Genomic DNA, 23,368 nt, shown 5'->3' with positions numbered 1-23,368 from the left:
TGAAAATTAAAATGTAGGCCCTAATCTTTGTTTTATTCTCAAACAGGGATGACAAATCATATATATGACATAATACAACTTATAAAATCTCTTATCAAAAAAGTTTTACTATAAAATTATATTGAAAACTATTCCCTAATATAGCTATCAACTTTGTTCTTCATCTATTCTTTTTATTCCTCCCTTTTTATGTGCATAACTACCTGCCAACTTTAGTCACCATCTCCTGCTCTGGCTTGCCTTCTTCAACACAACTACTCCAGACCTTATCTTTACCCTAACTTCTCTTCAGGAGCCACACTTAGCTCTGAGAATGCTAGTCAGCTAATACTAAGCAGAAAGAAGTGATATAGTAAGCATATCCAAAACCTCTGACACACTCTCATCCAAGGTACTTTGCACATGGTAAGTATTCAACAAATGTCTACTAAATAAAGGTTAAGCAAGATTCAACAAGCCCAGAAAAGGTGAAAAAGAACAGGCAGAAGGAACAGACCATGTTCAAATGTAGGATGTGTGAAACTATACAGCATTTTCAAGAAATTTTAAGAACTTCAGTTTGGCAGAAATAATGTGCATGGGAGGGAAGGTAGCAGCTGGTAAGAGATAAGCTAGAGATATAATCAAGAGCTGAATCATAGAAAGTTGTTATGCCACAATGAGAAATCTAGACTTATATGCAGCAGGGAATAAGGAATCTTTAAAAGGTTTTGAGAGAAGAAATGACAGAGAGATGTTTATACTTTAGGAAGATCTCTCTGGTGGCAGCGTACAGCAGAGCCTAGAGGTGAGAGGCAATACTGGAGGCAAAAAAACTGGTGACGAGTAGTTCAAGCAAACATGAAAAGGGCCTGGAAAATTAACAGAAGTGGAAATGAAGGGGCGCCTGGTTGGCTCAGTCCATTAAGAGTTTGCCTTCGGCTCACGTCATGATCTCGGGGTCCTGGGATGGAGCCCTGCATCATCGGGCTCTCTGCTCAGTAGGGAGTCTTTGCTTCTCCCTCTGCCTCTATCCCTTCACTTGCTTATGTTCTCTCTCTCTCTCTCTCAAATAAATAAATAAAATCTTAAACAATAATAAAAATAAAATAAAATAAAAGAAGTAGAAATGAAGCAGAGAAAAGATATAAGAGCCAAGGAGATAGAACTGGCAGAAACTAGTGACTAATTGGATTTAACAGATCAGAGAAAGGAAGGAATCTAGGATAACACCCCAGGATTCTGGATTATCCGAAAACAGGGAAAAAGAGCAGAAGCAGATTTTCAGGGAAAGGTTATGAAAAAGAGATAGAAGAAGAAACATCAAACCCTAGTAGCATTTATAGACTTTATTCAAAATGGCATAATAGAAAAAGTATCTGAAAAGTTGTTTATACATTCTACTCACCTCAGAATCACAGCTGCTAAAGCTGACAACAGCAGAATTTTTATCCACATCAAGTAAATCTATTGGAACATCACTCTATAGGCAATATTAAAAAAAAAAAAATGGTTCAGATGGGAAACTAAAAATTTTCACAAAACATTATTTTCTCTTAAAGATTTTATTTATTTGAGAGAAAGGGAGAGCACGAGAGCAGGGTGAGGGGTAGAGGGAGAGGGAGAAGCAGGCTCCCCGCTGAGCAGGGAGCCCGATGCGGGACTCAATCCCAGGACCCTGGGATCATGACCTGAGCCAAAGGCAGACAATTAACCAACTGAGGCACTCAGGCACCCAACAAAACATTTTCTTTAAGGGTTCTCTTTAGTTCTAGTTCACAGTCATCTTTAAATTTGAACATATGAATTCTCAGTTTATATTTGATAATATGTACTTCTAGAAAATAATGCAATAAAGAATAAATGATATATCACAATGACTTAATTTTTTTCAAATTTTATCAGAGATCACAGACTATCATCTCTCACCACCCCCCTTAAAGTATAATCTTCCTAATATGGCCATTCTGATTATATCAGTTCATTTTTATCAATTTTATTTTCACCTGTAACACAGAAAGGAGATAATTTTTATCTCCTGGAGAGGTAGTTTCTAGGAAACAGCTGTTGCACCCAGTTCTATGTAAATGATGCTCCTAGAGTTATTAAATGCAGCTTTTTTATTGTTATGTTAATCACCATACATTACATCATTAGTTTCTGATGTAGTGTTCCATGATTCATTGTTTGTGTATAACACCCAGTGCTCCATTCAGTACATGCCCTCTTTAATACCCATCACCAGGCTAACCCATCCCCCCAGCTCCTCCCCTCTAGAACCCTCAGTTTGTTTCTCAGAGTCCATGGTCTATCATGGTTCGTCTTCCCCTCCAATATCTCCCCCTTCATTTTTCCCTTCCTACTAACTTCTTTTTTATGTTTTTTTTTTTAACATAAAATGTATTTGTTTCAGAGGTACAGGTCTGTGATTCATCATTCTTACACAATTCACAGCACTCACCACAGCACATACCCTCTCCAATGTCTATCACCCAGCCACCCCATCCCTCCCACCCCCCACCACTGCAGCAACCCTGATTGTTTCCTGAGATTAAGAATTCCTCATATCAGTGAGGTCATATGATACATGTCTTTCTCTGATTGACTTATTTCGCTCACCATAATACCCTCCAGTTCCATTCACGTTGTTGCAAATGGCAAGATTTCATTCCTATTGATGGCTGCATAATATTCCATTGTATATATATATATATATATATATACCACTTCTTTATCCATTCATCTGTCAACGGACATCTTGGCTCTTTCCATAGTTTGGCTATTGTGGACATTACTGCTATAAACATCAGGGTGCACGTACCCTTCAGATCACTACATTTGTATCTTTGGGGTAAATACCCAGTAGTGCAATCCTGGGTCATATGGTAGCTCTATTTTCAACTTTTTGAGGAAATTCCATACTCTTTTCCAGAGTCGCTGCACCAGCTTGCATTCCCACCAACAGTGTAGGAGGGTTCCCCTTTCTCCACATCCCTGCCAGCATCTGTCGTTTCCTGACTTGTTAATTTTAGCCATTCTGACTGGTGTGAGGTGCTATCTCAGTGAGGTTTTGATTTGGATTTCCCTGATGTCGAGCGATGTTGAGCACTTTTTCATGTGTCTGTTGACCATTTGGATGTCTTCTTTGGAAAAATGTCTGTTCATGCCTTCTGCCCATTTCTTGATTGGATGATTAGCTCTTTGGGTGTTGAGTTTACTAAGTTCTTTATAATTTTGGATACTAGCCCTTTATCTATGTCATCTGCAAATATCTTCTCCCATTCTGTCAGTTGTCTTTCAGTTTTGTTGACTGTTTCTTTTGCTGTGCAAAAGCTTTTTATCCTGATGAAGTCCCAATAGTTCATTTTTGCCCTTGCTTCCCTTGCCTTTGGTGATGTTTCTTGTAAGAGGTTGCTGTGGCTGAGGTTGAAGAGGTTGCTGCCTGTGTTCTCCTTTAGAATTTTGATGGACTCCTGTCTCACATTGAGGTCTTTCAACCATTTTGAATTTATTTTCGTGTGAGGTGTAAGGAAAGGTCCAGTTTCATTCTTCTGCATGTGGTTGTCCAATTTTCCCAACACCATTTCTTGAAGAGACTTTTTTCCATTAGACATTCTTTCCAGCTTTGTCGAAGATTAGTTGACCATAGAGGTGAGGGTCCATTTAGGGGTTCTCTGTTTTGTTCCCTTGATCTATGTGTCTGTTTTTGTACCAGTACCATACTGTCTTGATGATTACAGCTTTGTAATAGAGCTGGAAGTCTGGAATTGTGATGCCACCAGCTTTGCTTTGCTTTTTCAACATTCCTCTGGCTATTCAGGGTCTTCTCTGGTTCCATACAAATTTTAGGATTATTTGTTCCATTTCTTTGAAAAAAGTGGATGGTATTTTGATAGGGATTGCATTAAATGTGTAGACTGCTCTAGGTAGCATTGACATCTTCACAATATTTGTTCTTCCAATCCATGAGCATGGAACGTTTTTCCATTTCTTTGTGTCTTCCTCAATTTCTTTCATGAGTATTCTATAGTTTTCTGAGTACAGATTCTTTGCCTCTTTGGTTAGATTTATTCCTAGGTATCTTATGGTTTTGGGTGCAATTGTAAATGGGATCAACTCCATTTCTGTCTTCTGTCTTGTTGGTGTATAGGAATGCCACTAATTTCTGTGCATTGATTTTATATCCTGCCACTTTACTGAATTCCTGTATGAGTTCTAGTAGTTTTGGGGTGGAGTCTTTTGGGTTTTCCACATAAAATATCATATCATCTGCAAAGAGTGAGAGTTTGACTTCTTCTTTGCTGATTCGGATGCCTTTCATTTCTTTTTGTTGTCTGATTGCTGTGGCTAGGACTTCTAATACTATGTTGAATAGCAGTGGTGATAGTGGACATCCCTGCCATGTTCCTGACCTTAGGGGGAAAGCTCTCAGTTTTTCCCCATTGAGAATGATATTCACTGTGGGTTTTTCATAGATGGCTTTTATCTTATTGAGGTATGTACCCTCTATCCCTATACTCTGAAGAGTTTTGATCAAGAAAGGATGCTGTACTTTGTCAAATGCTTTTTCTGCATCTAGTGAGAGGATCATATGTTTCTTGTTCTTTATTAATGTATTGCATCACATTGATTGATTTGCGGATGTTGAACCAACCTTGCAGCCCAGGAATAAATCCCACTTGGTCGTGCTGAATAATCCTTTTAATGTACTGTTGGATCATATTGGCTAGTATTTTGGTGAGAATTTTTGCATCCATGTTCATCAGGGATATTGGTCTGTAATTCTCCTTTTTGATGGGGTCTTTGTCTGGTTTTGGGATCAAGGTAATGGTGGCCTCATAAAATGAGTTTGGAAGTTTTCCTTCCATTTCCATTTTTTGGAACAGTTTCAGAAGAATAGGTATTAATTCTTCTTTAAATGTTTGGTAGAATTCCCCTGGGAAGCTATCTGGCCCTGGGCTCTTGTTTGTTGGGAGATTTCTGATTACTGCTTCAATTTCCTAGTGGTTATGGGTCTGTTCAGGTTTTCTATTTCTTCCTGGTTCAGTTTTGGTAGTTGATACATCTCTAGGAACGCATCCATTTCTTCCAGATTATCCAATTTGCTGGCATATAGTTGCTCATAATATGTTTTTATAATTGTATTTCTTTGGTGTTGGTGGTGATCTCTCCTCTTTCATTCATGATTTTACTTATTTGGGTCATTTCTCTTTTCTTTTTGATAAGTCTGGCCAGGAGTTTATCAATCTTATTAATTGTTTCAAAGAACCAGCTCCTAGTTTCATTGATCTGTTCTACTGTTCTTTTGGTTTCTATTTCATTAATTTCTACTCTGATTTTTTTTTTTTAAGATCTTTATTTGAGACAGAGAGAGAGAGAGGCAGAGGGAGACACAGGCTCCCAAGGAGCAAGGAGCCCGATGCAGGACTTGATTCCCGGACCCTGGGATCATGACCTGAACCAAAGGCAGATGCTTAACCATCTGAGCCACCGAGGCACCCTCTGCTCTGATCTTTATTATTTCTCTTCTCCTGCTGGGTTTAGGCTTTATTTGCTGTTCTTTCTCCAGCTCCTTTAGGTGTAGGGTTAGGTTGTGTATTTGAGACCTTTCTTGTTTCTTGAGAAAGGCTTGTATTGCTATATACTCTCCTCGTAGGAGGAGAGTGTTTTTGTTTTCATTTGTTTCCATGAATTTTTTAAATTCTTCTTTAACTTCCTAGTTGGCCCATTCATTCTTCAGTAGGATGCTTTTTAGCCTCCATGTATTTGAGTTCTTTCTGACTTTCCTCTTGTGATTGAGTTCTAGTTTCAAAGCATTGTGGTCCGAAAATATGCAGGGAATGATTCCGATCTTTTGGTAGTGGTTGAGACCTGATTTGTGACCTAGGATGTGATCTATTCTGGAGAATGTTCCATGGGCACTAGAGAAGAATGTGTATTCTGTTGCTTTGGGATGGAATGTTCTGAATATATCTGTGAAGTCCACTTGGTCCAGTTGTCACTTAAAGTCTTTATTTCCTTGTTGATCCTTTGCTTAGATGACCTGTCCATTTCAGTGAGGGGGGGGTGTTAAAGTCCCCTACTATTATTGTATTGTTGTCGATGTGTTTCTTTGCTTTTGTTATTAACTGGCCTATATAATTGGCTGCTCCCATGTTAGGGGCATAGATATTTACAACTGTTAGATCTTCTTCTTGAATAGACACTTTAAGTATGATATAGTGTCCTTCCTCATCTCTTATTATAGTCTTTGGTTTAAAATCTAATTTGTCCGATATAAGGATTGCCACCCCTGCTTTCTTATGGTGTCATTAGCATGGCAAATGGTTTTCCACTTTCAATCTGGAGGTGACTTTGGGTCTAAAATGAGTCTCTTGCAGACAGCATATCGATGGGTCTTGTTTTTTTATCCAATCTGATACCCATCCTGTATCTTTTGGTTGGGACATTTAGCCCATTTACATTCAGGGTAACTATTGAAAGATATGAATTTAGTGTCATTGTATTGCGTGTAAAGTGACTGTTACTGTGTATTGTCTGTGTTCCTTTCTGGTCTATGTTACTTTTAGGCTCTCTCTTTGCTTAGAGGACCCTTTCAATACTTCTTGCAAGGCTGGTTTCATGTTTGCAAATTCCTTTAGTTTTTGTTTGTCCTGGAAGCTTTTTATCGCTCCTTCTATTCAAAGACAGCCTAGCTGGATATAGTATTCTTGGTGGCATATTTTTCTCATTTAGTGCTCTGAATATATCATGCCAGTCCTTTCTGGCCTGCCAGGTCTCTGTGGATAGGTCTGTTGTCAATCTAATGTTTCTACCATTGTAGGTTACAGATCTCTTGTCCCAAGCTGCTTTCAGAATTTTCTCTTTGTCTCTGAGACTCATTTTACTATTAGATGTCAGGGTGTTGACCTATTTTTATTGATTTTGAGGGGGGTTCTCTGTGCGTCCTGGATTTTGATGCTTGTTTCCTTCCCCAAATTAGGGAAGTTCTCTGCTATAATTTGCTCCAATATACCTTTTGCCCCTCTCTCTCTTTCTTCTTGTGGGATCCCAATTATTCTAATATTGTTTCATCTTATGGTATAACTTACCTCTCGAATTCTGCCCTTGTGATCCAGTAGTTGTTTATCTCTCTTTTTCTCAGCTTCTTTATTTTCCATCATTTGGTCTTCTGTATCACTAATTCTCTCTTCCGCCTCATTTATCCTAGCAGTTAGAGCCTCCATTTTTGATTGTACCTCATTAATAGCCTTTTTGATTTCGACTTGGTTAGATTTTAGTTCTTTTATTTCGCCAGAAAGGGCTTCTCTAATACCTTCCATGCTTTTTCAAGCCCAGCTAGTATCTCTATAATTGTCATTCTCAACTCTAGTTCTGACATCTTACTAATGTCCATATTGATTAGGTCCCTGGCAGTCGGTAGTGCCTCTTGTTCTTTTTTTTGAGGTGATTTTTTTTCCATCTTGTCATTTTGTCCAGAGGAGAACAGACCAATGACAGAACAAAATGCTAACAGGGTAACAATGACCACAGAAAAATATACACTAAACAAATCAGAAGAGACTGGAAACTGGGGGAAAAGAAAGGGAAAGAAAGAAAAAAGAAAAAAAAAGGAAAAGATAAAAAAAAAGAATATGACCAAATATGATCAGGTTGGTGACTAGATCAATGCCACACACTAGATTTTGGGAATATTTTGGTCTGTTAGAAGAAACTGCCTCCCAAAATTTTAAAGAAAGAAAAGCTTATATATGTACAAAAATGAGGGTAAAAACAACAAAGGGATGGAATATGACTATAAAGATGAAAATTATAAACGATTTTATAAAAGGAATTGATAAGATTAAGTTGGTTGAAAAAAGAAAGAAGAGAAATTAAAAAAAAGGAGAGGGGAGAATGTGATCAGGCAGGAGACTAGAACAAAGCCATACACTAGAGATTTAGGGTATATTTTGATCTGTTAGAATAAACTGTATCTCAAAATTTTAAAGAGAGAACAACTTATATATATACCAAAAATAAGGTTAACTACTATGAAGGGACAGAATATGACTCTAAAAATGAAAAATAAAAAAGATTTTTAAAAAAGGGATTGAAAAGATGTTGGTTGAAAAAGGGAAAAAGAAAGATTCAAAATAAAAGAAAAGAAAGAAAACTTAAAAATTAACTTTGAAAGACTAAAGAATCATGGGGAAAAAGCCACAAATTCTATGTGCAGTATTTCCCTAACGCTGGAGTTCTGCTGTTCTCATTGATCGATAAACTTGGTCTTGGCTGGCAGTTCTTGCTGATCTTCTGGGGGAGGGGCCTGTTGCGGTGGTTCCCAAATGTCTTCGCCGAAGTTGGAATTGCCCCGCCCTTGCCGGGTCCGGCCTAAGTAATCTGCTCGGGTTTGCTCTTGGGAGCTTTTGTTCCCTGCAAGCTTTCCATACAGCTTTGGAGGATGAGAATGAAAATGGCGGCCTCCCAATTTCCACCCCGGAGGAGCCGAGAACTCGGGGCCCCACTCCTCAGTGAGCCCCCAGAGAAAAGCAGTAAGTCACTCTCATCTCCCCAGTCTCCGGCCGCACTCCGTGCTCACCCGGCCTGTGACGGAGCATTTCTATCTCTGGCACTCGACCCCATGTGGAGTCTCCAAACCCAGCAGATCCCTGCGGTGCGCTCCCATGCCGCTCCTCCCAGGGGAGGAAGGGGAGTCTCCCTGGATCTGCCACTTGTTGGGTCCCTGCTGAAGGAGCAGTGGCCCGACTCTGCGGCGGATCACGGTTTATGGCAACCCCAAGCTGAGATCCCACGCCTCGGCTCCATCTCTGCAGCCGGCTTCCCTGCTCTGATACCTGGGAGCTCTGCTGCACTCAAGCACCCCCAGTCTTTCTGTGACCCCAAGGGTTCTGAGACCACACTGTCCCTGCGAGGGTTCCACCCCCAGTTTAGCCACTGGAGCAATGTCCCTCAGCAGAGCAGACTTCTAAAAGTTCTGATTTTGTGCTCTGCTGCTCTATCACTTGCCAGTAGCGGCTGACGGAGGCCCCCTTGCTCGCTGTCTATCTTCCCGAATATCGCCTCGGATTCACTTCTCCGCATGTCCTACCTTCCAGAAACTGGTCGCTTTTCTGTTCAGAGAGTTGCTATTCTTTTCTTCGATCTCCTGTTGAGTTCGTAGGTGTTCAGAATGGTCTGATACCTAAATAGCTGATTTCCTGGGACCAGACGAAATTTAGGTCTCCTACTCCTCTGCCATCTTACTCCTCCTCCCTTACCTGCAGCTCTTAAGCTAGCATTACTTAAGACAGATTTCAGCCTTTACTTTTTAATTAATAATCTGATCTCTCCCCATCTTTTTAAACCTTGTCTTCTTCCTCATCTTTATTCTTTTCTCATTATCTGATAGGTTTTCCATCTTTTGTTTTCCATTCATCCTACTATCATCCTTTTCCACTTCCTGAATATCATCCAATTTAAAGAAAACTAATTAAATATATTCTTGAATGGAGTTGTATATTATTATCCCTAAATTTCACCCTTTGTCCTTACCCACTTTGCCTACTGACCTACCTAGAAACTGATAGCTAATGAGCAAGCTGTACCATTTTAGAATTTGGAGTTTATAAAAAGATTCTTTTTTTTTTTTAAAGATTTTATTTATTTGACAGAGAGATAGAGAACACAAGTAGGCAGGGTGGCAGGCAGAGGCAGAAGGAGAAGCAGGCTCTCTGCTGAGCAGGGAGCCGGATGTGGGGCTCGATCCCAGGACCCTGGGATCATGACCTAAGCCGAAGGCAGCCGCTTAACTGACTGAGCCACCCAGGCGCCCCTTAAAAAAAGATTCTAACAAGGGCACTGAATACTGTAGTTTTCTGTCACATCTCTTCAAATTTTCTTAAAGGTCAACCAAAGAACAAAACCCTTAACTTCTTTCTGATGTTTCCTAAAACTTAAGTCCATGAGTCTTTTGTTTAATACTTATAGTATAAATAAAAAATAAGTAAATAAAAAAGATTTAATCCAGGTAATCTATGAGCAATTGATTATCTAATGGAAAATTAAGATAGGCCTTTAAATTTATCTAAACTAAATGCAACATTTAAAAGATAAACACTTAAAGGGGCATCTGCATGGCTCAGTCATTAAGCGTCTGCCTTTGGCTCAGATCATGATCCCAGGGTCCTGGATTGGAGCCCAGCGTTTGGCTCCCTGCTCAGTGGGGAGTCTGCTCCTCTCTCTCCCTCTGCCTGCCCCTCCCCCATTGGTGTGCTCTCTCTCTCTCCTTCTCTCTCTCAAATAAATCTTGAAAAAAAATTTAAAAAAGATAAATAATTACTGTCTAAAATTAAAAGTGTTCAATAATAATTAGTGTATATGACTGATCTGCAAAATAGATCCAATCACAAAACAAATAAATTAGACATTTTGCTTACCTGTATTAAGACATTATCTATCGCTGTCTGTACCTCTAAGATGAGACTGTAGCTGGCATCATCTTTATTTAATGTAAACTTATCATTTACACTAAACGAAGGTACTGCTGATTTTGCTTTGCTTGATTGAGAAGACTGTTGATATTTCTCTCTTTCCTGTACTACCTTATACTGCAGATGTTCCAGCTCACTCCTAGAGGAAAATATATACAACTCTGTCACCTACAAGTATACACATTTGAAGTCCTTAGAATGATTACAAGAATTTGAGACATTAACTTCTGCAAAATGGATTTTTATTAGGTGAACTAGAACTATGACACTAATAGGAGCAAAATTTTGTTTCTGACTGGCCAAACAATTCCACATTATTTATCTCTAATCTAAAAATTAAAACTCAGTTCCATACCAGCAATATTAATAAAGAGTTGTAAGTATCAAAGCAGGTTGCAAATAATCAATTCTAACACACAAATCTAGTTACAGTTACATATAATACTAATCAGAAGAGAAACTGATTGTACTGGGGCTGAGAAACAGATTTAGTTTGAAGAAACAAAATGTGTAAATATGTACCTTTCAATCAAAATTAGGTGAGACAGACAAAGGAAGGAGGCTGCAGAGTATTCACATTTTGGGGACCATAGGATGATCATGAGCCAGTGGTACAGCAGAAGTTCTATTAAGTGTTGAAGAGGATTTTGCTTAGATTGAACTGTACAGGCATTGCTTCATTGCTTAGAGTCACTCCAGTTAAAGGGAAAACCCATATGCAAATGAAGCAAATAGTAACTGAGAAACAACAACATGAGGCTTCACCAGCCCCAACTTAGGGGGAAAAGTCTGGGAAGAGCTTGGAAGAGATTTGTGCAATAAACAAAGGAAAAGATTCGTCCAAGAAATATTTACTGAATGCTTCATATGTACCTATGTTGTAGGTACTGAATGAACAAAACAGACATAAGTTTCTCATCCCATATTCCACTGGAATCAGGAGGGATGGACTGGGCTATAAATGTACGGTATTATACTGAGGATGTGAGATAGTAGACATTGACTCTACTTGGTTTCTTTGTTGCATGAAAGTTGGAGCTTGCTCCCAAGGTGGCTTTGCTAAACTGGCTTGTAGTAAACTTGTTTGGCTTTAGTGAATTAGTACTTGTGGCATTTTGCTGCCTTAAAAACTTCTGTAGCCCTCAACCAAAAACAGATTGGCCATCACTGCCCCAAGAAGTTGGCAAGGGTTGAAGTAGGGAGAGCAGTCATTAAAAATTTTAGCAACTTGCACTTCTTCATTATATGAAGCAATTTTACTTGAGTCTGGGGCCCCTTTTCATAGGACTTGTCAAACTGAATAGGCCACAGAAGCAATCCCCGTGTCTAAAGGAATCAACATTACTCATTTCCAGTAAGAAAACCGATAAGCCAAAGTTAAAGATTCAGAAGGGTCTATAGGAGCAGGAAACATTACAATTAATGAGGAACACAGCATCTATGTTGGTTTCTTTCTAATGCCTGTGAAAAAACAAAACATTACAACTATCTGTAACTAAACAAGTGAAAATATGATCTAAGAAAAAGTCAGTATAGAATAAAGCATATAAAAGTATATTTCTAACTTTGAAATAACTAATTAGCACTTACTGCTAATTTTCTCAAACTGATAAACTTTCATTTAAAAAGGTGATAAATGAATTAAAAGGTATAGTTCCTTCCAATATTCTGCTTCTATTAGTAATAAAAAAAAAAACCCCACACTTCATGAAATGAAAAAAAAAGCAAACAAAAAAATCCAAGATTACCTTAAAGAAGAAATTTTATTCTGCATCTCCTGATTAATTTTCAGTTCTTCTCCCGGTCCACTTTCCTTATGTACAGGCTCTGTTGTCAGACCTGTAACCCAGCCTGTAGAGATGAAATTACTTAATCATGCACCACTTAGTGCTGTTAGTGTTAAAAAAAAACCCCAATTGTTACATGCCCCTGTGTCCACCAACAGCAACCTCATTTAGTCTAGGACTTATTCTCCTTCAAAAAACAAAACAAAACAAAAAACAAAAGAAATCAAGTTGGAAAATATTCAAACCATAAAGAAGAAATTACTTAGGCATTTTGTAATACTATTTTTATTTTGCCTGAAACACTATAATACTATGATTAAGGAAATCTTTCACTTATTACAGTTTTAGTTTTCAAGTATGGAATAAGTCAACACATTCTAGCAAATACCTGATGAATTAAAACAGTCTTTCAAAAATCATTTTCATGGAAAATTAAATTCTCACACTGGCTATTTTGAGAATGCAAAAATGACCATCTCAAAAGCAAGGAAACTTTTATAAGAAATGTACACAATAACAAAACTAAATTTCAGCAAATACTTCTTTTTAAAACAAAGAATATAATTTAATTTTCAAAGATACTAGAGCATGCTAAGTACTCTTAACAAGTATTATTCAAATATTAACTGTTTTATAAATCAATACACCCACTCCTTCCCTCATTTTTTAATCAATAAAGGTTTAATGATATAGGTAAGATTTACTAATAACACTTTTTTAAAAAAGTAGTCATCAAAACTAATTTATTAAATGTTAAGTTTTTTCTTATTCATTCTTTCTTTACTTACTACCATTTACTTTACCTGAATATGTGGATACCACAATTTCATCATAGCCATCTTTCCCTATACAACCACCCTGGATAGATGTGACACTTTCAGACAACATCTAAAATCAATTTAAGATCAAGCACTTCATTAATAACTAAAAAATTCACATATTAAAATAAGCCATAAAACTTATTTTCCCATTTCCCGACATTCAAAACATACATTTATTGAATACTTACCATGTGGAAACAATGAGATTAGAAGGCAAAAATCCTACACAAACGGCAGAAAATTCCAGTGCTTTTAAATTTGGGGAAAGAATATTGAAAATGACTCATATATTTGTGTGTTGCACTTAGCCTCATCAGTCACCTAATGAGCAAAAATCATTTATTTATATAAAGAAGTTTTTTGCTTTTTGTTTTTGAAGATTTATTTATTTTAGAGAGAGAGAGAGGGAGACTGTGTGCATGAGCGCATGTGCATGGCATAAGGAGGGCAGAGGGAGATGGAGAGAGAAACTTAAGTAGACTCTCCCTTGAGCCCGGAGCCCGAGGTGTGGCTCGGTTCCATGACCTTGGTATCATGACCTGAGAGGAAACCAAGAGTTGGACACTCAACCAACTGTGCCACCCAGGCATCCCACGAAAGAAGCTTTTTTAAAAAGTTACATAAGCAAAACTCCCAATATGTTTAGTCTATCTGAATTCCATATACCATCTCTCATGTGTTTTTCCCAAATAGTTTTTTTAATGAATAAAGAAGAAAGCCTATATGAAACCTTTAGAGAATTTTTATCCCCATATTATCTATGTAATATACTTTCTCTATACATCAAAACATCTGTATTTGCTGATCTGTAGTTAAAGCTGGAACTGAGAGGTAGCACTAGCACAGAAATTAGACAAAGAAAAGTTAGCTGATACTGAGTTGTGGTTTTTTTGTTGTTGTTTTTTAAAACAGCCTCAATGAATCCTGCTTGAGGCAGGATGGGAAACCGTGGACTGGAGAACACCACTTCATGAAAATGAAAGATTCTGTTTACGGCAGAATGATTCTCCATGTAACTCTGTACCTTAGGATAAACAAGCTGAACTACATTTAAAATTAGTGAACTAAAATTACTCTTATCTAGTAATTCTCATATGGTAAACTCTTGGGTGGCTAGAAGTGAAATTGCAACTTTTCTCTCTCTGCTTAAGGATATTTTGATATTGTCCTAACAACATGAGTTTACTCCTAAAACATTATTATCTTGAAACAACACAGTCTTGTTTATGTTACCCAAACATATAAATGTTACTTCTGTAATCTACTATGCATTACAGAAACTAAGGCAAATATTTAATACTTCAAATATACAATATTTAGAAACCAAATGAAGCACTAATTTGTTATTCAGCTGGAAGGCAACAGTCTATTATTCAAACACAAGAGTGGTCTAGAGAAGATTTTGAGAACATCAAAGGTGCAATATTCTAAGCCAAACACAAGATTTTAACATATTTGATTTAATAAAACCTAAACCATAATAGTCATCTCTATAATTATTTGATGAATAAGCATATATAGTCTTTTTTTTAAATGAACTGACCTGATCAAATCGTAGAACAGGCTCATTTGCATTGTCAAAACTGTACACTTCCACCATTCCATCATCTCTCCCAACAAGTAAATCCTTAACCCCATCACCCACAATGTCAAAGCTGTCAACACACAAAATCCCTTTAAAAAAAGATGATAGAGGTGACAAGTTATTAATAAAACTAACACTATAGTCAAGTATATACAAAGTAAAGAATGAAAAAAAATGTATATACCAAATCAGAATGGGAAAAAAAACAAAAACCTTGGACCATAATCAGATGTCCTCTTTTCTATCTACATTCATCCATTTCCAAGACTTTAAATACACTCTAAATAAAAAAAAAAATAATAAAATAAATAAAAATAAAAAATAAATATACTCTGAATAGAAATAGCTCATAAGTTTATATCTCCAGCTCTGGCCTCTCCCCAAGAGCTCCAGACTCATATATTCAAGTCTCTATTCAACATTTTCTTTGAGACATACATTTGCATCTCAAACTCTCCATACCCCAGTGAAAACTCTTCATTCCCCTTAATCACATCCCCTCAATGCTCCTTCCCCAATCTCTCCTCATCTCAGTAAGGTATCACCCAGTTCCTCAGGCCAAAATTCTAGGCTACATCTCTGATTCCTCTCTTTCTCACTGCCCAGATCAAATCCCTTAGCAAATCTTATCAGCCCTATCTTCAAAACATACTGAAATTGTCTCCTTTCCATTTCCAGCTACCATTAGCTTAGCCCAGGCCACTTATATCTCTAGCCTAGAGTAAAATAAATTATAACAACTATAACAATGACTTCCTAACCAATCTCTATGCTTCCAATTTTGACCTGCTTCCCCCCAAATCCATTCTCTCTGGTAGGTTTTTGTTGTTTTGGTAGATTAGATCATGTCATACTCCCACTTACAATTCTCCAAAGACTTCTCACTGCACTTAGATCAAAATCCAAACCCTTTTACAAGGCCCATAAGGACCTACATGATTTGGCTCTATGCTACTTCCCTGACTTCTTTTCTTGCCATGCTAATGCATTTAGCCACACTGGTCTTCCCTCTGCTCCTCAAATGAATCAAGTTTATCCCTGCCTCAAGTCCTGAGTTTTTCCTCTTTCTCCAGCATACCCGCCCCCCCAAGTTTTTACATTACTATCTCCTTTACTTATCAATCAGATCTCAGCTCAGATTTTACCCTTTATAAGATGCCTTCCATTACTACCCAGTCTAAATATAGTCTTCCTCCCTCCACCCATCACTAATACATCACCCTCTGATATTTCTTTCAGGTGACTGGATGAAGCTATCTTATTTATTCATTTGTTTATTCTCTGTCTCTGCTACCTAACAAGTATTTGTTGAAGGAATAAATGAATATATGAATAGAATTACTATACCTATAAATAGCCATCTCACTACCTTCTAAGTCAGATATAAATTCCCACAGAAAGGTATAAATTCCTTAGAAAACAGAAATACTCCCTGACCCATTGGACTTTTTCCTTGTCTCCTATCAACTACTCTCAAATTCAAATAAATTTCCTACACCAAACAGTGAATAATGGCTTTGAGCATGGAATGATGTTATGGATGGACATTAGCCCATAAAAGCCTATCTATACTAAACTACTATTAGCATTTCTTAATTAATAATTATGCCAAAGTATGACAGACCTGCTAAATAAACAAATAGTAAGGTGGCTCTGTGAAGTGCTAGGTCTACTATGTACCATGAATAAATAAAACAGAATGAACTATATAATTCAGGATATTTAATAATCAATGAAATTTCAGAATCTAAACTACATCAAAAACATACCTCCCCGCTTTTTCTCATTTTGAATTTCCCATTTGTGTATTGGTTTGGAGGTAGTGATCTGAATAAGCCCAAGTTTTCCATCTGATGTTCCAAACCAAAGGTCTTCTCCAGAGTCACCTAGTTATAATTAAAGTCAACATGTAATTTTATCCCATGACTCATCTCTTTAAAACTGAAAATTTTTCGTATACATTGACTTTCACATAAAAATCTCATTTAAAAAATATAAAAAGAACACTTACTTTGGGGGGGTTGGTTATTTAGTCACAGAATTTTATAAATATAAGAGATAAGACCCTTTCTCATCTAATATTAAGATAAGGAAACTGAAAATTAAAGTTCAATAATTCATTACTGTTAGTTACTGGCAAGTTATCTGAAGACTATTGTCTCAATTCCAGTTCATGTTCTTTCTACAATTTCCCATTTAAACTTAATATATGGTTAAATGATTAAACCTGAAATATCTAGACTTAACTAACATAATGCCCTCCCTTATTTGATTGTGATTACCGCCATTTCCGTTGTGTAGTGCTAAAACAGTAGGTGGGCCAGGCACTTCAGTTTCATACATCACATCAGATCCCTGAAGGAGAACAAGTATTTCAAAACTGAAACAGAGTACAAATTTAAAATAATATAGGCACTCATAGATAATGTCAATATTCATATAAAGAACTCCAGAATAAAACTGCCAGAAAAGATTAGGTTGTGATTAACTTGTCTTTGTTAGCAATTTTGTGTATGTTAATTCATTTAAAAATACATACAAAATGTAAAGATCAAGAAGAAATATATAAAATATTCTACACTTCAAATACTTTTCATTTTAAATACTTTGCCCAAAAACTTGACTGACACTGGTAAATTTTCCTATCAAAGCTTTCCAGGAACAAGTTGTTGCTTTTTTCCAGTTTAACTTAGAGCACATTCAAACATTTAAACAGACCCAAAGTTACTTCCTAAGGAGAATGTTGGCTTTTCTTTTGGATATTTCCAAAACCTACTCCAATGAGAGGTCAAATGACCTGTTACTTAGATAAGAAAACAAATTATGTCCATTTGTCTTTTTAAAAATTTTGTCACTTGTAATGTTTTCATTTAGTACACAGTATTTGTGAAGCTGTTAAAGAATGAGGTAGAAGTACTTACACTCACATGGAAAAAATATCTATGATAAATCATTCAACAAAAAACCCCACAAAATTATAGTAAATATGGAATGATAACATTTTTCTTAAAAAATTAAATAACATATAAAAATATAAAAGTCATATGCTTTATCTTTTATTTAAAATTACACTTGAAACTTCACAGGTATCAAGTATATAAACAAAAAAATACACAAAAAAACTTTAAAAAAAGACTACCTCTGGGGCAACGGATTGCTTACAAATGTGGAGTCGATGGGGTGTAGGGATATGTGAAGGGTAGAACAAAGGCTTCAGGTTTTAACTTCTCACAAACCCTTAGTGATTTTTTTATTTTTACAGTAAGCACATGGATCTCTTCTTGTTAAACAAAGCAGAATCCTCAAATCAGCTAGACCAATTCCTAATTGAATACTAGCCAGCTCCTGTTAAAAGCCTTATTCAAACAACTTGTATTTGGGAGCACAGGCTATTGAAGAAATTAATCATTCATGCCCCTAGAATGAACCTTGAACATTAACTTTTTTTCCCATAGGAAAAAAAAAATAAAACCTCATAGAACTACTGTAATTTTCCTTCTATAAAAGGACTGATGTCAAGAAATAGCTATGAAATTTCTGGCTGTGAAATTTAGAAGAGTGAGAAAGCCTGTGATGGCACAGAATAAATGGCCAAATGTTTTGTTCAACCGCACTATCATCAGCCCAACTTTCTAACCCACCTAATCCACGTGTTCTAGGTTATTTGCATTTAAACTTTATTTTATGGATCCTGGTGTGTTTACATATGTGTATTTTATTGAAAGCCATTTTTGAGAAGACATAGTTGTAACTCTTATTACTAATAACAATGCCTTATGCAGTTGTTTTAACCAATCATAGTTTTTAGTAGAAATATAAGGACAATAAACTGATTTTTCTATCATTCATTTACTTATCCAATAAATATTTACTGAGTGCTTATTCTGTTCCGCATATTGTCATAAATGTGGAATAAACTCAAATGATACAACCCTGATCACAACTATCCCTTCTTTGTTAAAACCTAACACCCTCTCCCCAACACAATTTCCTCCATTAATTTGATTTTTGGGGGAGGGAAGAGTAATGGAGGAAGAAAGAAAAAAAAGCTAGAAAGAGTTCTTTGTAGCAAAGGCATTCCGTTCTGACTGAACTAGTTCAGAAATTATGCATGGGGGCAGAAAAGCATCCTTTTTCCGATATATGTCTCTCTAAAAACTTGCCAAAGATCTCAATACATTTGCCTTAAGTTAAAAAAAAAAATTAGCTTACCAATTAAAAAGCATTTTTTCCAGATATAATTTTAAGTAGGACATTTAAAGTGGTAGTAATAAGTAATTTATCTCAAGTACACATTGTTCAGCAATATTCATTTACATAAATTATGAAAAACCATAAAAATGCAAATAACAGAAACCTGTAAAACTCTGAGCACTCTGTCCTGGCAGGCCAATACTGGTGTAATACGAGGTAATCTTTCCACTGGAAGGCAGATGACATCATTGATTTTGTCCCCAGAAAGGTAATAATGTTGGTCTTTGCAATCACAATAATGGTTATAGATGTAACTTGCACTGAGAAAGAGGTCTGAGCCAGATATATGCCTGAGGACATTAAAAGTAATTTAAAATATCCATATTTTAAAAAATAAGCATAGGAAACTCCTGAATTCTTTTGATATGAAAATAAGTTTACTTATACAAGTCTCTTTCATTTTATCACAAACTTAAAGAATAGTTCCCCCCCACCATTTCCCCCACTTAATTTGTAGCCTTTTGATATAACGCTGATTTTAAAAAGCTGAAAATGAGGATCTTAAGGCCTCAGCCATCTCAAAAATTAAGCTCAGAAAAACTGAAAACAAAGACAATGATAATTGTCTATATCTGAAGACAATGTCAAAAAGTAACTTTTTCTCAATGTGCACTATGTGCCAAGCACTGTCCTGAGAGATTTACATATATTACATGTATTAGCTTAATCCTCATAATTCTGTAAACTAGGGACTACTATTATCCCTTTTTACAGAGAACAATAAAATGTTAAGTAACTTGCCTAATGGCACACAACTAGTAGTGGAGTGGATTGCGGCTCAGGTAGCTTTTAGGTCTAGAGTTAGCTTTCTTAATACTACACTAAGTTGTCCGGAAAAGGCTTTTGGAAGCAAATCTACTTTAAATGATAAACAGTGGGGAAAAAATGATTTCATTAGAATTTTTCTTGAAAAAAGAAATGAAAACAAGTTGATTTCAAATTATATTTAACAAAATTTAGGCAATAATCATAGCAATGTTCTAATTCTTATATTGAATCCAGTTTTTACTGGGGGAGCTGAAATTTGACAAAAATCACGTACTAGTGTATTACCTTTCACTTCTAGATTGCTAAAATCATGTAATCATAAAAAAGGTAATTTTATTTGAAGGTTTCATCTATTTCTCCACCGCTCTAAAGTCTAGTTAAAAAGTTTTGGTACTAAAATTATTCCCTATGCTATAAGGATCTTCATTGATTTTCTCTTCGATTATCGCTTAAGGGGCCTCACTTTGTGGCTCTGCCTATGATTTCAGTAGTCCTCTTAATATCATTTTTACCAACCTAATGAAATTCTATCTTTTTCAAGATTTTAAGTTTCATCTTGAAATCCATCTGCACTACATTTGAAATTATATTGCAATTACACATTTTCCAAAGTATTACTTGCAATCACTACTGTTGACAAGAGCGGGGACAGATGGAAGCATTAAGCAGGGAAGGATGCGTAAATGGTAACCAACTTTGTAAGTGCTCAGTTTCTTACTGAATATTTTCAAGTTATAACCTTGCTTTCCTGTGCACCCTTGTAAATCTGGGGATTCAGACAATAAATTTTAAAAAATTGAGTAAAGATCCTCTCCATCCCACCTCTGCCACTCTAGTAAGAATGTTTAAGAAACTAGCAATAGATACTGGCTGGGAAACTCCTCATCTTCCTCAAACCTCTGTCCACATACCTTCCTGAATGTGGAGTTATGCAAATTATTAATTTATTACTTTGATTTTAGTATTTCACAATTATCACTGGACATTTCAAAAATATTACATTCTTGGGTGCCTGGGTGGCTCAGTTGGCTAAGCGACTGCCTTCGGCTCAGGTCATGATCCTGGAGTCCCGGGATCGAGTCCCACATCGGGCTCCCTGCTCAGCGGGGAGTCTGCTTCTCCCTCTGACCCTCTTCCCTCTCGTGCTATCTCTCATTCTCTCTCTCAAATAAATAAATAAAATCTTTAAAAAAATATTACATTCTTGTTAAACCACTGAACTCACTCCCACTTGCCACTGTTTAATTTTTACCTAATCTCACCAAAGCAAAGTTTTACAGCCTGGACATTAGGACATGTGATGTGCATTATACAGAATTATGCAGGACAGCTGTGCATCACACAGAACTCTGGACTGAATTAGTAGTTTTCAAACCAAGGTCTACAACTTGGCTGTTGTTGTAAAATGAAGAACTTTTTTCTTTTCACTCACTCCTAATAATTCTGAATCTGCAGGTATGAGTAGGACAAGAAATCTACTCTTTTAAGCTTCCAAGAGATTCTCCTAAGTAGCAGGTCTGAGGACAGTGGATTAGATAAACTTTAAAACCCTTCTAGTTCCCATGATTCAAAAAACTAAAATTTTACTTGCAAAATCTCACAAATCAGGAAGCCATTAAGGGAGTTATTTTTTTACTCACAATCTTACTTGATTTACCTGAAATTATAGCCTATTGCTAGTTACCAACTTTGGTAGCCAGCTTTTTGACAAATGATGCTACCTCACAACCAAAATAACCAGAGACAGCAAAGGAACAGAAACCTAAGTATCTCTAGATTTCTTTTACTTTTTTCTTTTATACCTTGATCAAGAATCAACTGAACCATTTAGTCAAAAAATGAATGTATAAATACTATAAGGGTCTTAAAAAGAAAACATTTCGACAACCAATTGATTTTGTACTGATTCTATGTTAATTAATTTCTGACTAATAAAGTACCTTTAGTCAATTTTATTTCCCAGGAAACCTATTAAGATATGATACTCAATCTGATGTTTGTCACCTATCCAAAATATTATAAATGGATATGTAAAAATAAAAAAAGGATAAACATACATAGCTTTAATGCTTTCAGTGAGGTTGGTTTCAAAAGAGAGGAACTGTTTTCCTCTCTTTGTGAAGCCTCTAATCTCAGATCCTGCAGCAATAAAAATTTTCTCCTGGGGTGTATTAAGAACACCTCCTAGCTCCAATCTTGCAATCTTCTGCCCCGGTAAAGTCTTGAACACTGCCTGCAAAAATTATTGGGGAAAAAATTAAGTACACAAATTTACTGTAAACATTTTCCTTTACTGAAAAAAAATGCTGTGATTTCAAACACACAAAATATTATAGTTCCACTACAGAAACATCTTTAGATATGAATGTATTTACTTCAGTGAGTCTTCAAGGTTTTTGGCTAAAAATCTTCCAAATTTGGAATATTTATTACCACACATATTTCAGCCACATCATTAAAATCTAAACTTCTGCATCTCAAAGTACAGTTCATTAAGCAGTGGCATCAGTATGAGTAACCTTATTAAAATGCAGAATCTCAGGCCTAACCCCAACTCTACTAAGTAAGAACCTGCATTTTAACAAGATTCCCTCACTGGCTCCAATGGACATGTTTTTGCATTTTAATCATTTTTTTTTTTAAAGATTTTATTTATTTGACAGAGACACAGCGAGAGAGGGAACACAAGCAGGGGGAGTGGGAGAGGGAGAAGCAGGCCTCCCCGCAGAGCAGGGAGCCTGATGCAGGGCTCGATCCCAGGACCCTGGGATCATGACCTGAGCCGAAGGCAGATGCTTAACGACTGAGCCACCCAGGCACCCACATTTTAATCATCTTTTTAGAACTAAAGTCTCCTGTATCTTTTATAATTTTCATGAATTTTAGTACTATAAATAAAAGGCTATAAAATTTACTGAAAACCCAAATGTATAACTTAATATCTAATTGGATACAACATTTATATCATTAATTTTATCCTGGTTATTTTCCATTTTATTATTGGCACCAGTTTCTTTCCCTCCCCTCCAATGACTTTATACAGAGAATAAAGTATCTGGGAGGATATATGAATAATGGAAACACTGGGCTTCTGACAGTTTTTACCTATTCATCTTTTTATAAATTCTTCAATATAAGTGTTCACAGCTCAGATCCATTGCTTGTAAACTATGATTTTGTGAATATAATGATATACAATCACATCCTTGATTAGCTTACATTAAGTGGCAAAGGTGATGGGATAGTCACTTCCATGTTACATTATGTTACATAATGTAACATAATATATGTTACATGTATGTACATATATGTACATACATTAGGTACATAAGACTCCACCTTAGCTAGCTGGAGATTTTCCTGCTGGCCTGAAGAAGTAGGTCAGCATGTTAGGAGTGAGCCTGTGAGAGGACCACAGGGCAAGGAATTGTGGGGACCTCAAGATGATGAGAGCAGGCCTTGGTGTACAGATAGCAATAAAGTGGGGACCTCAGTCCTACAACAGCAAGAATCTGAATAATGTCATGTGAGCTTGGAATAGGACCCCAGCCTGGCACTGCAGCCATGTGAGACACTGAGCTCAGACTCCTGACCCTCAGAAACTGTGAGATAATAAATGTGCATTATTTTAAACCCTGAACTTTGAAGTAATCTGTTCTACAGCTAGCTAGCATATGACTCTTTTTTTTTTTTTTTAAGATT

General features: G+C 36.4%; 1 protein-coding gene across 2 annotated transcripts in view; it reads right to left on the bottom strand.

The window, feature by feature from the left end:
• Positions 1-23,368, bottom strand: part of BBS7 (Bardet-Biedl syndrome 7) — a 45,927-nt gene that overhangs the window by 15,974 nt on the left and 6,585 nt on the right. The window contains exons 4-12 of one of the 2 annotated variants that reach the window (XM_028102326.2): positions 21,724-21,899; positions 19,002-19,188; positions 16,927-16,999; positions 16,414-16,530; positions 14,603-14,733; positions 13,042-13,126; positions 12,200-12,302; positions 10,398-10,590; positions 1,388-1,462 (exon numbers count right to left, since the gene is read on the bottom strand). In XM_028102326.2, the coding sequence (XP_027958127.1) occupies positions 1,388-1,462; positions 10,398-10,590; positions 12,200-12,302; positions 13,042-13,126; positions 14,603-14,733; positions 16,414-16,530; positions 16,927-16,999; positions 19,002-19,188; positions 21,724-21,899 (1,140 nt within the window). Of the gene's footprint in view, positions 1-1,387; positions 1,463-10,397; positions 10,591-12,199; positions 12,303-13,041; positions 13,127-14,602; positions 14,734-16,413; positions 16,531-16,926; positions 17,025-19,001; positions 19,189-21,723; positions 21,900-23,368 lie in introns of those variants that run through there. The other variant, XM_028102327.2, reaches the window with a different exon arrangement.

Source organism: Eumetopias jubatus, unplaced genomic scaffold, assembly GCF_037043125.1.
Source record: "Eumetopias jubatus isolate StellerSeaLion01/CBP00866 unplaced genomic scaffold, mEumJub1_p1.0 scaffold_2, whole genome shotgun sequence".
Lineage (NCBI taxonomy): Eukaryota > Metazoa > Chordata > Mammalia > Carnivora > Otariidae > Eumetopias > Eumetopias jubatus.
The sequence above is the reverse complement of the archived record's forward strand: the minus strand, read 5'-3'. Positions and strand labels throughout refer to the sequence as shown.